Source organism: Balaenoptera musculus, chromosome 5 (assembly GCF_009873245.2).
Source record: "Balaenoptera musculus isolate JJ_BM4_2016_0621 chromosome 5, mBalMus1.pri.v3, whole genome shotgun sequence".
NCBI classification, from domain to species: domain Eukaryota; kingdom Metazoa; phylum Chordata; class Mammalia; order Artiodactyla; family Balaenopteridae; genus Balaenoptera; species Balaenoptera musculus.
The window spans coordinates 103,703,062-103,716,852 of NC_045789.1; the positions used below are offsets into that span (position 1 = coordinate 103,703,062).

The window sequence follows — 13,791 nt, forward strand, 5'->3', positions numbered from 1 at the left end:
TGGGTCTTGTCTGCTGACATGTGACCTTTGACCCTCTGTAAATACTTCTTTCTTCATCAATAAAATAGGAGTGGTGAGTGATCCCTGCCTCTAGAGTTGTGTCAGAATTGAGCGGGGTGACGCAGAAGGTGATGCCACAGCACCTGATCCAGAGAAGCCACGCTCCTTGTGAAACCCACGTGACCTGCCCTCGTGGTGCCCAAGTCACAGTAGGCTCTGCAGGAAGTGCAGCTGTGAGTAGCATCAGGACTTCTGCTGATGTGGAGGCATCATGTTGGGGGCTGGGGGCCGTACATGGTCCCTGCCCTCCACAGGAGGCAGGAGAGAGACAGGAGAAAGAAGTGAAATCTAACCAGTAGCAACGATATGCGGTTTCAGAATCGGTACCCAGTTTCTGGAAGGACAGTCCGCACCCATATGGTGAGAGATTCCAAAATGTGAGAGCCAAGTTCATCAGCCTCCTGTCCCCCGTCGGCTTGCTGCGGGATAAGTGCCAGCTGGCCACAGAGGTCCACAGCCAAGGTGAATCCCACCCGTTCAACCCTGGCTCAGTCACTGCATCCAGCCTCCCTCCCCGGTGCCCGTTCTGGTAGCTCATCCCCAAGACTGAAATGTCTTTGCTCCTTCTGTTACTAACAACAGGCGTGCATCCTACAGGCCTGGCCCTTGGCTGGCTGCTCTCATAAAACCCCACCTACCTCAAACGGAATCATCTAGTACCCCAGCCGGCCTGGAGGAAAATCCCAGGTATTGCCTCCTAAGTCTAACAACCTGAAGTTGGTTCCATAATCAAATAAAGCCCCTCGTAAGTGGTCTCAACCCACCTGTCTAAACCCATCTCCCTCTACCCACCAACCTCTAGCCCACCACTCCGGCAAGACCAGTCTTCTCCAGCCTCAGAGCTGGCCATCCCTCCTCCTGTCCCCAGTCCTGCCTGTAATGCCTTACATGTAACTCCTTGGACAGCAGTGAGGAACCACAGAAGTTTCTGGATCGCACGACTGAAACTATCGAATTTGCATTTCAGAACACGACCAAGATAAGCTCCTGTAAGAGTTAGAATGTAGGTTTAGGCGCTTTAACAACAGACAAAATAAAAACGACTAAAACAAACAAATCCTCACCGTAACTATGTGGAATATGTGTTATTTTCCAGTTTACAGCTGAGGAAGCTGAGGCTCGCCCTGGGCATTGTGCCAGGACCACAGGGCCAGCAAATTTGGGGCTGGAATATGACCGCTGTGTGTCCGCCTCCTCCTGCTACTTCTGTGATGTCAACAGCATGTTCTTTCTCTAGGGGTAAAATATCCACAGAATTTCATTTCACAGATGTGAATCTTTTTCCACCAGGTTTTTATTTGTCTTTATCACTGCATAAGATCATGGACGTATAACACTCAGAGACCCCCAGCAAAGGCACACGTGCAGAAATGTCCCCACGGCCCTTTTTTGCAGTCTGGATCAGAGCCATTTCTGTGCTATTTTTTTTGTTGTTTTTTTAAATAGCCCAACTGACATTTTATGCTTTGTTTTATTTGGGGGCTGGGGGATAATTCCAAAAGCAGAACCAGATTTTATAGCCTCGCATGCACACTTTCTATCAAAGTGTCATTTTGCCCAGCTCTGAAATTATGGGACCTGTCCTCAGAAAACATTGTCGCAGACTTGCCTATCCTCGCAATGCTTCTAATGCCATTTCTGAACACACAGGCCCATTTTCAGCAGGATGACGTGCTTGGGCTGAGATACGATCAATGTGAAAAGTGGAACCAGAGGAAATGGTCCTGGAACCCGCTAACCTAGAGGCTCTGATAAGATGCTTTGCCTATAAAATGTTATTCTTATTAAATCCCGAATGAATCAGACTCCCGTCTCCTCCGTGAGGCTTTGCAGGAGTCTGCCTGGTGAGTCTCCTATGAAAGAGATCTAATGCACTTTGCTAAAAGCTCAAGAATCCGCCCCTGAGGCCTCCCTAGCTCCTTTTAAAGAGCAGAGATAGGCCCCTCATCGTTATTTATTTCAGCACTTCTTACGCACTGGGAGCCCTGCTAAGCCTTGCATGATAGCACCTCCGTGTACACGCCCAGCAACTGTCAGATAGGGACCGTCATTCCCATTTTCCAGATGAGGAGAGTGAGGCCCAGAGTACGTTGCCCAAGATCATATAGCTATCGTAACAATTTTCTGTCCCTGCGGAACAAATTTCCACTAAATGAGCGGCTTAAAACAAACTCGTATCTATGTATTTCCTCAGAGTTTCCACAGGTCAGGAGTCTGGCCACAGCTTAGCTGGCTCTTCTGCTCAGGTTGTCACAAAGCTTCGACCCCGGTGTCCACTGGGCTGCACTCCTTTCTGGATCTTTCTGGATCTTTCCCAAGCTCTCCTGGTTGTTGGCAGAATTCAGTCCCTTGTGGCTACAGGAATGAAGTCCCCCCGTTTCCTTGCTGGCGCTCAGCTCCTAGAGGTGCCCGCAGGTCCCTGTCATGTGGCAGCTCCCGCTCCAGCCCGCCAGGACTCAGTCTGATAGCCTGTGATCATGGGAATGACCCCACCACCTTTGTCCTGTTCCCTAGGCTGGACAGATGTCACAGGTTAAGCCATTCACCCTCCCAGCTTTCCGTGGACTCATCTGCAAGATGAGAGCTTGCTCCCAGGTTGCGTCTGACTATTTCTTGTCATTCACATGTCAAGCTAATGTCACGTCTTCTGAAAGTCCTTCCCTGGCCACCTACCAAAAGCAGGTCTCTTTTCTAGACCCTGATTTGTTCTCTTCAGAGCACTTGTCTCAACTTGGGGTCGTGTCACTTATTCGCTCCTGTCAGCCTCCTAGAAGCGAGTTCCATTTGCTGGGTCTGCCTTGTTCACTGTTGCAGCCCCAGTGACCATGGAAGGGACGCCCCCAAGATGCTTGAGGGCCATTGACTCCCCTCCGTGCTAAGAGCCGACACAGAGGCATGTGTCAGACATTTAGTGCACACCACAAAGGAAGCCGAGGCACAGGGAGGTCACCCCGATAGCAGGAGAGGCGCCGGGGTGTCAGACAGTCTGCTCCCGAGCAGGATTCTCCTGGGCAGGACACCCTCTTTCCTTGGAGCCTTGGGGTCTAGTTTACCAAGCCACTCGTATCTGTGCTCCTGTTTGGTCCTCATGATACGAGAGACCATGGACGGAGGCCTTTCAGAATGCGGGCTCTGATGAATGGTGGGCCTATCCAAGGTCACACCGTGGTCAGTGGGGGAAGCTGGCTGCCAGTTGACATGGGCCCCCCTCCTTCATTAGCTCCCTTTCTGCTCTGCCAGATGTGTAGCCTCCTGTGGGCCTGCTGCAGCAAATTATCACAGAATTGGTGGCTTAAAAAACCCGCAAATTCGTGACCTCACGGTTCTGGCCAGGACTGAAATTAAGGTGCCGGTGGGGTCAGCCTTCTCCAGAGGCTCCGGGGGAGAATCCTTTCCTTCCTCTTCCAGCTTCTGGGGGGTCCTGGTTCTCCTTGGCTTGTGGTCTCTGCCCCTGTCTTGACATGGCCTCTTCTCTCCTTTGTGTCTGTGTCCAAACCTCCATCTCTTTTCTAAGACGGCAGGCATTAGGACCCCCCAAACCCAGGATGATTTCACCTTGAGATCTTTAACTAATTCCTTGAAGCTGCAAAGGCCCTGTTTCAAAATACTATCACTTTCTGGGGTCCTAAGTAGACGTGAATTCTGGGGGGGACACTCTTCACCCTACTACACCAGGTCACCTCTCCTTAGGTCTGCCACCACCGCCCCATCTTTTCTTGGCTCTGACGCCCTGGTCCCCACCGGTCCGTGTGATTCCCTGGCCGGCCGTTCCCTCTCCAGCTGCCCCAGTTCCATGTCCCCCAGCGTTCACAGCAGTCTCCCTGCACCGTGGCTTCTGTGCCACCCCACCCGCATGTGTCCCTCTCCCACTGATTCTGAGCTTCCAGAGGGGAGGGACTGTGTCCCCAGCTCTCTGCCCAGACCTGCCAGGAGGAGGCATTTGAGGACTATCCCGGGAATGCCCTGGAAGGAAAAGGAAGAAGTCGGAGGAGGGAGTGAGGGATGAAGAAGGAAGAAAAGGAGAGGGGTGGGCAGAAAACCCCAAAACAGGGCAGTTTCAGCATCAGCGGAGGCGGCAGCTCAGGCCAAGGACCTTGCAGGCCTTTGGGGCTCATGCCCCTGGTCCACGGCCACCTCCTCCGAGATCTGCACACCCCGAACAAGGTCATCCCAGTTCTAGGGACACCTTAAAGAAAGGATGCTCTTGAATATTTGCTGCTGTGTTTTCATTCTTGACAAGTATTTATCTTCCCTTTTCTCACCTTTTCTGGAGAAACCCTCCTGGGAGAGGCCCCAGACAGGGGCCAAGTGTTTGCTGATTTGAGCCACAAACACTTGACTCCAGGTCTTCCGTCTTTTGTTTTAATTGTGTGAGCTCTCAAGTTCATCCTCCCCCTGGGGACACCCCTAACGACCAATCTCTGTTCACCAGGGACGTGTGTTTGTGAACTTGGCAGCTGGGGTTCCATTGGCTTCATGCTCATCAGTATTCACAAGTCACAATGAAAATTAAAATTTAAAGCTATGGTTTGAGTGTATCTTTCTTCCCCAAAGCCCTAGGCATTACCTCATATTGTTACAAATAACCATGGTGTGTTTTCAGGTAGAATTGCTATTTGATAAACTCAGGAGCAATCGCTTTTTATTTCGAAGAAAGCTGTCATTAGTCTCAAAAGATTTGACATTTACTCTAAATGAGTGAGTGGGGCTTGTATTTCTAAAACCTATGGCTTTAATACAAAGCTTTGGAAAGTGTAGGCAAGTTAATGATGGGTGAATCAGAGCTGAAGCTGTCCAATGAGTTTCTCCAAGGCTGTGTTTCTCTCACATTCATTCTTCCGTGTTTCCTGTGTGTTGACAAAGGTTCTTTTCCCCCCCAAACTCTACTCAGGCTCTTCTGAGTTCTTCTGAAACCGGACCTCGTCTTTTGTACTTCTGTGTTGTCTCTGCATTGTCCGGTCTTAGCAAGAACCTGCTAAGTTGGTTTAGCCAGAATCCCCCATCCTCCCGACCTGATCATCTTTTCATCAGGTTGCTCATCCCCCCGGTGGTTTGATCACACTGGCCTGCCATCAGCAGGAATCCTGAACCCCCCTCACCTCTGATGTCTCCTCTTAGTAACTTTCCATCCACCGATCCCCACCTGCTCCTCGGCTACAAATCCCCACTTGTCCCCGTTGTGTTCAGAATTGAGCCCAGTTCTATGCTGAGGTGTCTTTTCCCCTTTGGTGATTGCAATTGAATAAAATCTGTCTTTACTGCTTTAACTACTGTCCTGGTTTTTCTTTGACTGTGTCTGCTGGTGACAGACACCATGCTAGGGGTGCAGAGGTGAAGAAAGCAAAACCCCTGCCTTTAAAAAGCACAGCTTGGAGTTGGGAGCCCCTTGCTATAATGATGACATAGAGCAGAATTTTCCAGAAACTCCCCAGCCGAGATTTCGCTGGACATGGCCCACTGTGTGCAAAAGGGATCAGCAAACTTCTGAAGGACCAGATAATAAATATTTTAGGCTTTGAGGGTCACATCAGTCTGTGTTATACATTTCTTTTCCTTTTTGCTTTGTGCGTGTGTGAGTGTGTGTGTGTGTGTCTTGTTTTGTTTTCTACAATCTTTTAAAAATGTAAAAGCCTTTCTTAGCTCACAGACTGTACAAAAACCGGCTGATTGCTGGGTGTGATCTTTTAAGAAACTGAATTGACATCTTCAACCCTGATTTAGTCATCATGAACGTGCATACACTTTCCAAAGCTCCATATAAAAATCACAGATTTTAGAAATTCAAGCCCCATTCACTTCTTTATAATAAATGTCAAATCTTCTGAGATTGTACAAAAACTGGCAGAGGCTGTGGACAAGGCTGACCAGGACAAGTTACTGAACCTCCCAGAGCCTCAGTTCCCGGGTCTATAGAGCAGAGACCATTACACCTGGGAGGTTTAGTACCTAGCAAGGTGGGAGGGCTAAATTCCATCAGGAGGGGTAAGTGTCTGTACCCACCAGTAGAGACCCTATGCTCAGTGAGCAGTCACTCCTGGGACTCAAGAGGCCAGAAATCATTAAGAATGTTGAGGAGAAGAATATTCACACAATCCACTTGCAGTTCCAGGAAAAGGAAAGGGAAGGGAGCAAGAACACGGGGCTCCACGATCATAACAATCACTCTCCTGCTCCCTGTCTGAGCCCTCATGCCGGGAGAGAGACAAGCACTCTAGGTGTTGTCAGGCATTTATCCGCAGTTGTCATGTTTGTCACGTGCTGCTCGGTAGGCTCCAGAAATCACATTTTCAGCTTCTTTGTTTTCTCTTACAGAGACATCAAGCCAGACAACATACTGCTGGATGAACACGGTAAGCCTGTTATGAACGCTTTCTAGAGACTATTTCAGTGGGAACTTGGAGGCTCTGGGAATTTGGTCCTGGTCCTGGTGAGTTGGATTTTAGGGTTGACTAGAAAGCCTTCTTTTGTTTCAATCCTGGTGAATGAACACCTGTGTAAATTTCTGGTCTGTGTCCTGCTGCGGTGAGTCAAGTCCAATGTATTTGATGGTTTCATATCTAAAGACATCACCGTTCATGTCCTGGTGTGAGGACAACAGGGCAGAAATGGGAATGGGATACAAGGTTGAAAAGCTCTGAGCCTCCCACCCCTGCTCCCCGACCTGTGAACCCGGGGCTTCAGAAATGTCACTCACCTCTCTAAGCCTCAATGTCATCTTCAGTAAAACGGGGAAAATGTTACCCACCTTCCAGAGTGTCGTGGGGATCAAATGCAATAGGGTGTGCTTGGCAAGCTAGAAATCAGTCATCAGTAATCCTCTAAGCCTTCCCTCATCCAGGCTTCTCAAGCTTTTATGTGTGTACGGAGTGTGGGCATCTTCCTAAACTGATTCAGTGGAGTGAGGTGGACCTGGGATTCTGCATTTATAACAGCTCCCAGCTGAGGCTGCCACTGCTGGCCCATGGAGAAGGCTCTCCAACTCTGGTCTTATTGGAATCCCCTGGGGGACTTGGTAAGAATCAGAGGTCAGACCCTGTCCTGTTCCGAGAACCTGGGCCTCTGTGTTCTGAGTCAGTCCCAGGGATGTGGTGCCCAGTCAAGTCAGGACCACACGTCCAGGGCGCAGCCCAGCAATGACTGACACTCCACTGCAGCCCATGCCAAAGGCAGCTTGCAGCCAAGCATCATGGCAGTCTTGGAGACTAAATTCCCTGATGTTGCTTCAGGAACTCATCTCCCAAGGGCTTTCGGGAGTGTGGGCTGGAGTGAGCAGGTGGGGATTTTTCTGATGTGCTGCTGAATCTTTCAGGGATGAGTCTGCCGCCTCTTCTACACGGCTCCTCTGACCTACCTCCCCCACTCCCTCCCGCAGGCTGAGGCTGTGGCTCCAGCCCGAAGCCCCTCTAGGACTTGTGTGTGTCACCAGTGTGTCTCAGGGAATCCTACCTCGTTGTATAAACCCCTTGGCACTGGGAGACAGAGTGGGAGTGGTGGATGGGACCATCTGGGCTCCAGTCTCCTGCCAGAGGCTGAAACCAGACCAAGTGCTTTGGGGTAGAGAGGTGAAATCCCTGTGCTCCCGAATGGAAGGTCAAGGATGACCTTAGGTTGCCAGGGGGAAACTGAGCAGAGCCGAGGCTGCAAATCAAGGTCCCCAGTTTGTATCTAAAAGGCAGGAACCCCAGACCTGGGTCTCCGCTGGTCCCCCAACTAGCTGTGTGTCTTCAGGCAAGTTGCAAAACAAGTAATACCACCTTGCAGGGTGGCAAAGGTCTAAGACAAGATGGTGAAGATCAGCCACTGTCCCAGCACCAGGACATAAAGGTGCTCAGGAGGGCTTGTATTAGCGTATAGTTCTCAGCCTCTCCTGTCCCTTCTCTGCTCAGATCACAGAAGCAGGTGAGGTGGAGGAAGAAGAGGCACAGGCTGGGTGATGCAGGACCCCTGGCAGGGCTGTCCTGGAAACCAGGGGTGTGGAGGGTAGGGTTCTGGCTGGGATCCTCACGGCCCCTGCCTAGAGACTTGAGAGAGACTTTTGGACAAAGACCTTTCAGGCCCTGGGCAGCTTTCCAGAAGCAAAATCAAGGCAGGAACACCAAGCAGTAGGAATAATTCAGCCATTTCCTCTAGGATGAAATGAGACTCAGCAAGCCTGTGGGGTAACCAGGGCCTGCCTGACGCCGTAGTTCCTGCCCGATGCTACAGCCTCGGGTCAGAGCTCACACAGCCTTCTCTGGGTTCCCTCGTTCCTGAGCTCCTGGATCTCTGTCCATCCCTTCCTACCTCCCCTTCTGTGCTCGTCCTCTCCCCCTCAGCCCTTTCCCACTTTCCTCCCAGATCTCCCCATCCTTCACCATCTCCCACATGCCTTACACAGTGTCCTGACCCTGCCCTCTGGCTTTGCAGCATCCCACACGCTCCCCAAGGATTCGAACCCTCCTCGCTCTTGTCTAAGCTCCTTTTTCATCAAGCTTGCTGTCGAGACAGAGCACTGAACACTATTCCATACTAAGATGTGAATGGTTGATACCCTCCCCTCCATCAGCTTTAGCATCCAGTGAGTGCCTTTTTAGGCAGTGCAGAAGGAAATCAGGAGCAGAGAATTCTCGAAAAACACAAATCTTCTCCCCTAGGAGAGAAGGACAAGAGAGGAGACTGTGGCTTGTTTTTCCTTTCCCTGATTTATGACAGGAGATAGATGTTCATCAGCTTTTCTTTCTTTTTTTCTTAGTCATTGTTGCCTTTTTTCCCCCTCCAGCTCTATTGAGGTGTGATTGGCAAATAAAAACTGTATATGTTTAGGTTATACAATGTGATTTTTTAAAGGTGTACAACATGATGATTTAATACACATATATATTGTGAAATTAACAACACAAGGTAATTAACGTATCCATCACCTCTTATAGTTCCCTTCTTATTGTGTGAGTGGTGAGAACATTTAAGATCTACCCTCTTAGCAAATTTCAACCACACAATACAGTATTATTAACTACTGTCACCATGCTGTACATTAGATCTCCTTACCCTTTTGTTAAATGCATTAAAAAAAAAAACAGTTTACAAAACAGATAACTATGTGTTTCTATTTAAAGCGTTTACTGATCGATCTCATTAAGTGTTTTCTCAGAGAACAAGTTGGTTGCTGTGTTTACAGTGAGTTATAAGCATAATTAAATAAATGTATTCATATTTTATTTAAAATGTTCAAGATCTGCTGGTTATACAAAATCCAAGACTCTCACAGAAGTGTCTCTGCTCCCCCGGTGTCTGCTCTGCTTTCTGATCTTTCAGGCTGGTTTTATCTCCTAGAATGGGCGCTAATTCTACTTTGAGATTTGGGGTCTCCTGGCTAGCAGCAAAAGCAGAGGGACACCATACCTGGAGGTAAAATGAAGCTGAAGGAGGATGTAGCATCATAGCACAGTGTGAGAGGAAGAGTTGAGAGTGCTTTAGGGCTGAGGGCAAAGTGCTCCAGGAAATGGGGAATTTAAAACTGTAGAGGGAAGGGGAAGGGATTGCATTCATTTTCTGTTGGTACAATAATGGTGGGTGATGAATAACCACATGAATTTAATGGCGTAAACAAGAAGCATCCAGTTAGCTCACAGGCCTGTGGGGTTAAGCTCCTGTAGGCAGGGCTTGCTCCTAAGACTGAGGTCCTGCAGGGTCAGCTAGGCAGCTACGGTGACGTTGGCTGTGCTCACTCCCATGTCCGGGGGTCGCCTGGCTGCCAGCTGGTACACCATGACCTTGGCTCATTGACTGGGCGACTCGGCCCAGCTCCTCATGGCTCACCTTCTGGCAGGCCAGCCCTGTGTGACCTCGCATGGCCACAGCAGAAACAGAGGCAGGGAAAGCCCAGTCACTTAAGCCACCACCTGCCTCACATTTGCTGCCATCCCAGTGGGCAAAGCAACTCACAAGGCCCAACCGGGTCGGGGTTGGGCACTGCCAAATGACATGGCAAAAGGAAGGATACAGAGGAGGAGGAACTGCGGAGATTAATGCAATCATCCAGCAGATGCGCAGGTGGGGGGCTGGTCTTTAACACATGGGAGCTTGACTTCCCCCCAAATGAGCAAAGAGCCAGGAGTCAGAGACAGAAGGGCAGTGCCTGCGTTTTGCCCTGAGTGTCTACTGAGGACCCTTGGTCAAAATGTACTGACCATATACTGTTAGCTTTCATATCTGGGGTTTCACATTCTAGAATTGAACCAACCTCAGATGGCAAACATTCAGGAAAAAAACTCCGGAAAGTTCCAAAAAGCAAAACTTGAATTTGCTGCTAGCTGGCAACTATTTACATAACATACACATTGTACTTACAACTATTTACATAGCATTTACATTGTATTAGGTATTTATAAGTAAAAAAGAAAAAAGTATATGGAAGGGTGTGCCCAGGTTATATGTAAATTCTACACCATTTTATACATGGGACTGGAGCATCCAAAGAGTTGGGTATCAGTGGGGGTCCTGGAACCAATCCCTGCAGATACTGAGGGACAACTGTAGCTCTGTCCTCTTCTGTACGCAAGAAAGTAATTCCTTCACTTTTGCAGACCTGCCGTAAGCCAGGCATTGTGACAGGCGACCCAAGGACACAGACCCCCTGTGGCCGAGGACATCGTGGTCTAGGGTGGCGCTTCTCAGCCACAGCTGCATGTCACCCAGGAACTGTAAAAGGTGCCAATGCCAAGGTCCCACCCGCAGAGGCACTCACTTGACTCATCTCGCAGGAGAAAGTGCTGGGCGGGGTGAAGGTGGGGTTAAAGTTACCACGTGGTTCTAAGGTGTAGCCAGGGCTGAGGGAGGGACAGAAAAGGAAACAGGTGATTCCGACCCAGCAGGGTCAGTGCTGGGACGGGCAGGGGTGAGGCTGTGCCGGAGCAGAAGGGCAGTGAAGCTGGGGGAGGGGGAGGGAGGGCTTTCTGGATCCTCCCTCCAGAGTGTGGTCACCAGAGCATTTGGGAGCAGAGCATTCCAGAGGGCAAGGGAGAAAGCTCCACTGGCCAGAGGACAGCAGGCTGTGAGGTGTAGAACTCATTCTTTTCTCAGGGACCTCGGGATGGGCGCTTGGGCATCAGAAACCTCACCTGGATGTTTAGTAACAGGTGACACAGCAGCCATGCCAGCAGAATGAATTTGCTTCCTCATTGTATTCACCATGTCTTCTATTTCCTGTAATCTGATGCTTGACTTCTGCACACTCCAGGCCACTATCCACTTGCCCTACACACCCCAGTGCCAGGATCCAGACAGCCAGGGACAGCTCCTGTGCCCCAGAACCCCTGAAATTATTCAGACTAGCCAGTCCTAAGCCTGCTTGCCCTGCCTTGCCTGTTCCTTCCCACAGAAACCACCAGAAAGGCTCTTGCCCACATTTTCTCCCTTCTTCCTCTGTCTCATGACTAACGCTAGTGCTTCCCTTGCCGGAGGGGGTGGGGCACATGGTGTGATGTGACCCCTCCTCTTAGGAACTGTGAATAACAAACTATCTTTTCAGTGGCAATTGTCTCCTAATCTGTTGACTTTACATCAAATTTTCTATTAACAGGCTATATTTCAGAGCACTCATTCACTGGACTTATTTCAAAGAACTTCCTCTCCATCTGTTGCTGACATATTTGTCGGCAAGTGTGATAAGTGTTCCCCAAAACAGCAGTGGCCAGCAGCAACACCCCCTTATCACTTGTCAAAACACTGTATGTGCCGTGACATCCCCATCACGAGACTCCAGGAAATTAACAAATCAGGCGTGTGTTGATTCTGAAGCCTCAGATGCAGGGATTGGAGCAGTTGAGATGGAAGTGGGAAAAGCCACCCAGGCAAGTTGGGGGGCAGAGGTGTTTCTGCTAAGTCAGAGGAGCCAACAGTGGGTGTCATTATTCTAGACGAGTTTAAGGCTAAAGCTTAGGAATGTGGCATAAAGCTAGCCTGGAGTCCTTGGGAGGTTTGTAATGAGATTCTTTCTGAAGACTGCTGGGAATGGAAGTGTCTAGCACAGTGTGATGTCTTAAAGTCCTGAAGACCCAGAGCAGGAATCTCTGAGAACCCCCAATAAATAGCCCCCTGTATTAGTTTCCTAGGGGTGCTGGAACAAAGTCCCACAAATTGAGAGGCAATAAACCGCAGAGATGTATTGTCTCACAGTCCTGGAGACTAGGAACCGAGGTCACGGTGTCCGCAGGGCTGTGCTCCCTCTGAAGGTGACAGGGAAGGGTGTGTGTCAGTTCTGTTTGCCAGCTTCTGGTTTGGAGACACGCATACTTCCTTGACTTGAGACAGTGTAACTCCAGACTTCAAATGACATTCTCCTTCTGCTTCCTTTCTGCTTCCAAACCTTGCCTGAGTGCATTTGAATGGCAGAACCTAAATCTTGTCCAGAACCCTAGCTGCAAGAGGGTCAGGACATGTGGTTTTTCTCTCTTTCTGGTCCTTATAATACAGAAGGCAGGAAAGAATGGAGTGGAAAAGGATTCTAGGTATCAAAAGATAGTCTCTATCCTGGTGCCTCTCAGAGTCATTGCAAAGAGCAAATCATGGCTGAGAAAGTTTATAAAAACCTCTCTGTAAACCTAATTCATTGTGATTAGTATGATTGCATAAAATTACATGCCAACACAGAGACGTGGAAGGGAAATGATTGATCAGGTGGCCATGGCTATGCTGCAGTAACTAATTAACCCAAAATCTAGTGACTTAACATTAAAAGCCACAGAAGTAGAGAAAAGGGGAAAGACACTCAGAATTGTTGAGCCCTCTCAAAAGCCTTGGGGGAGGCGGTTTCCAAGCAGCATCAAATCAAATAGGGTGTGAAGGCTGGGCAGGTTTTATGAAATCACAATATATCCAGGGGGAAGGTGTTGAAACTTGTCTTGGGTGGGATTTCCCCCAAATCTCAGCCCAGGAGCTCAAGAAGTCCCACACGTGTTGCATTTCTTGTACCCTGCTATCGTTTGTTCACCCCCGCACAGGGGGAGCAGGGAGCACACAGATTTCTTTGTTTTTTTAAGATTTATTTATTATTTATTTATTTTATTTAGTTTTGGCTGCATTGGTCTTAGTTGCGGCACGCGGGATCTTCATTGAGGCACGCGGGATCTTTCGTTGCGACGGGCAGGCTCTTCGTTGTGGTGCGCGGGCTTCTCTCTGGTTGTGGCATGCGGGTTTTCTCTTCTCTAGTTGTGGTGCACAGGCTCCAGGGTGTGTGGGCTCTGTAGTTGTGGTGAGCGGGGTCCAGAGCACGTGTGCTCTGTAGTTTGCAGCACGCGGGCTCTCTAGTTGAGGCCCGCGAGTTCAGTAGTTGAGGCGCGCGGGCTTAGTTGCCCTGCGGCATGTGGGATCTTAGTTCCCTGACCAGGGATCAAACCAGCATCCCCTACGTTAGAAGGGGGACACTGGACAACCAGGGAAGTCCCACACATACTGTTCTGAAAGTCCTTCTTTCCCATCCCATGTCCAAGATAGGGGAGGAGGTCAAATCAAATAGAACAGAAGAAAATCAGAGGGTCATTCATTCTACATCAGGCAAAGGCATGCCCCAAAACAGAGTCAATCTTTGGTTGAGGTAAAGCCAAATGAAGCCTGGATAAGCTGGTGCCCTGGAATTTGATTTGGTTTCTTTCTTTCTTTCTTGTCTTCTTCCTCCCTTCCTTCCTTTTCCCTCTCCTCACCCCCTCTCCCTTTCTGCCACTGTCCTGCAGTACATTCACTGTCATCTCCATG

At 49.4% G+C, this 13,791-nt stretch overlaps 1 protein-coding gene across 3 annotated transcripts in view; it reads left to right on the forward strand.

Moving 5' to 3' along the window:
- The window catches only part of STK32B (serine/threonine kinase 32B), a 343,316-nt gene that overhangs the window by 270,803 nt on the left and 58,722 nt on the right, over positions 1 to 13,791 (forward strand). For all 3 annotated transcript variants that reach the window (XM_036852052.1, XM_036852053.1, XM_036852055.1), the window contains exon 5: positions 6,373 to 6,410. In XM_036852052.1, coding sequence (XP_036707947.1) covers positions 6,373 to 6,410 — 38 coding nt within the window. The remainder of the gene's footprint in view (positions 1 to 6,372; positions 6,411 to 13,791) is intronic.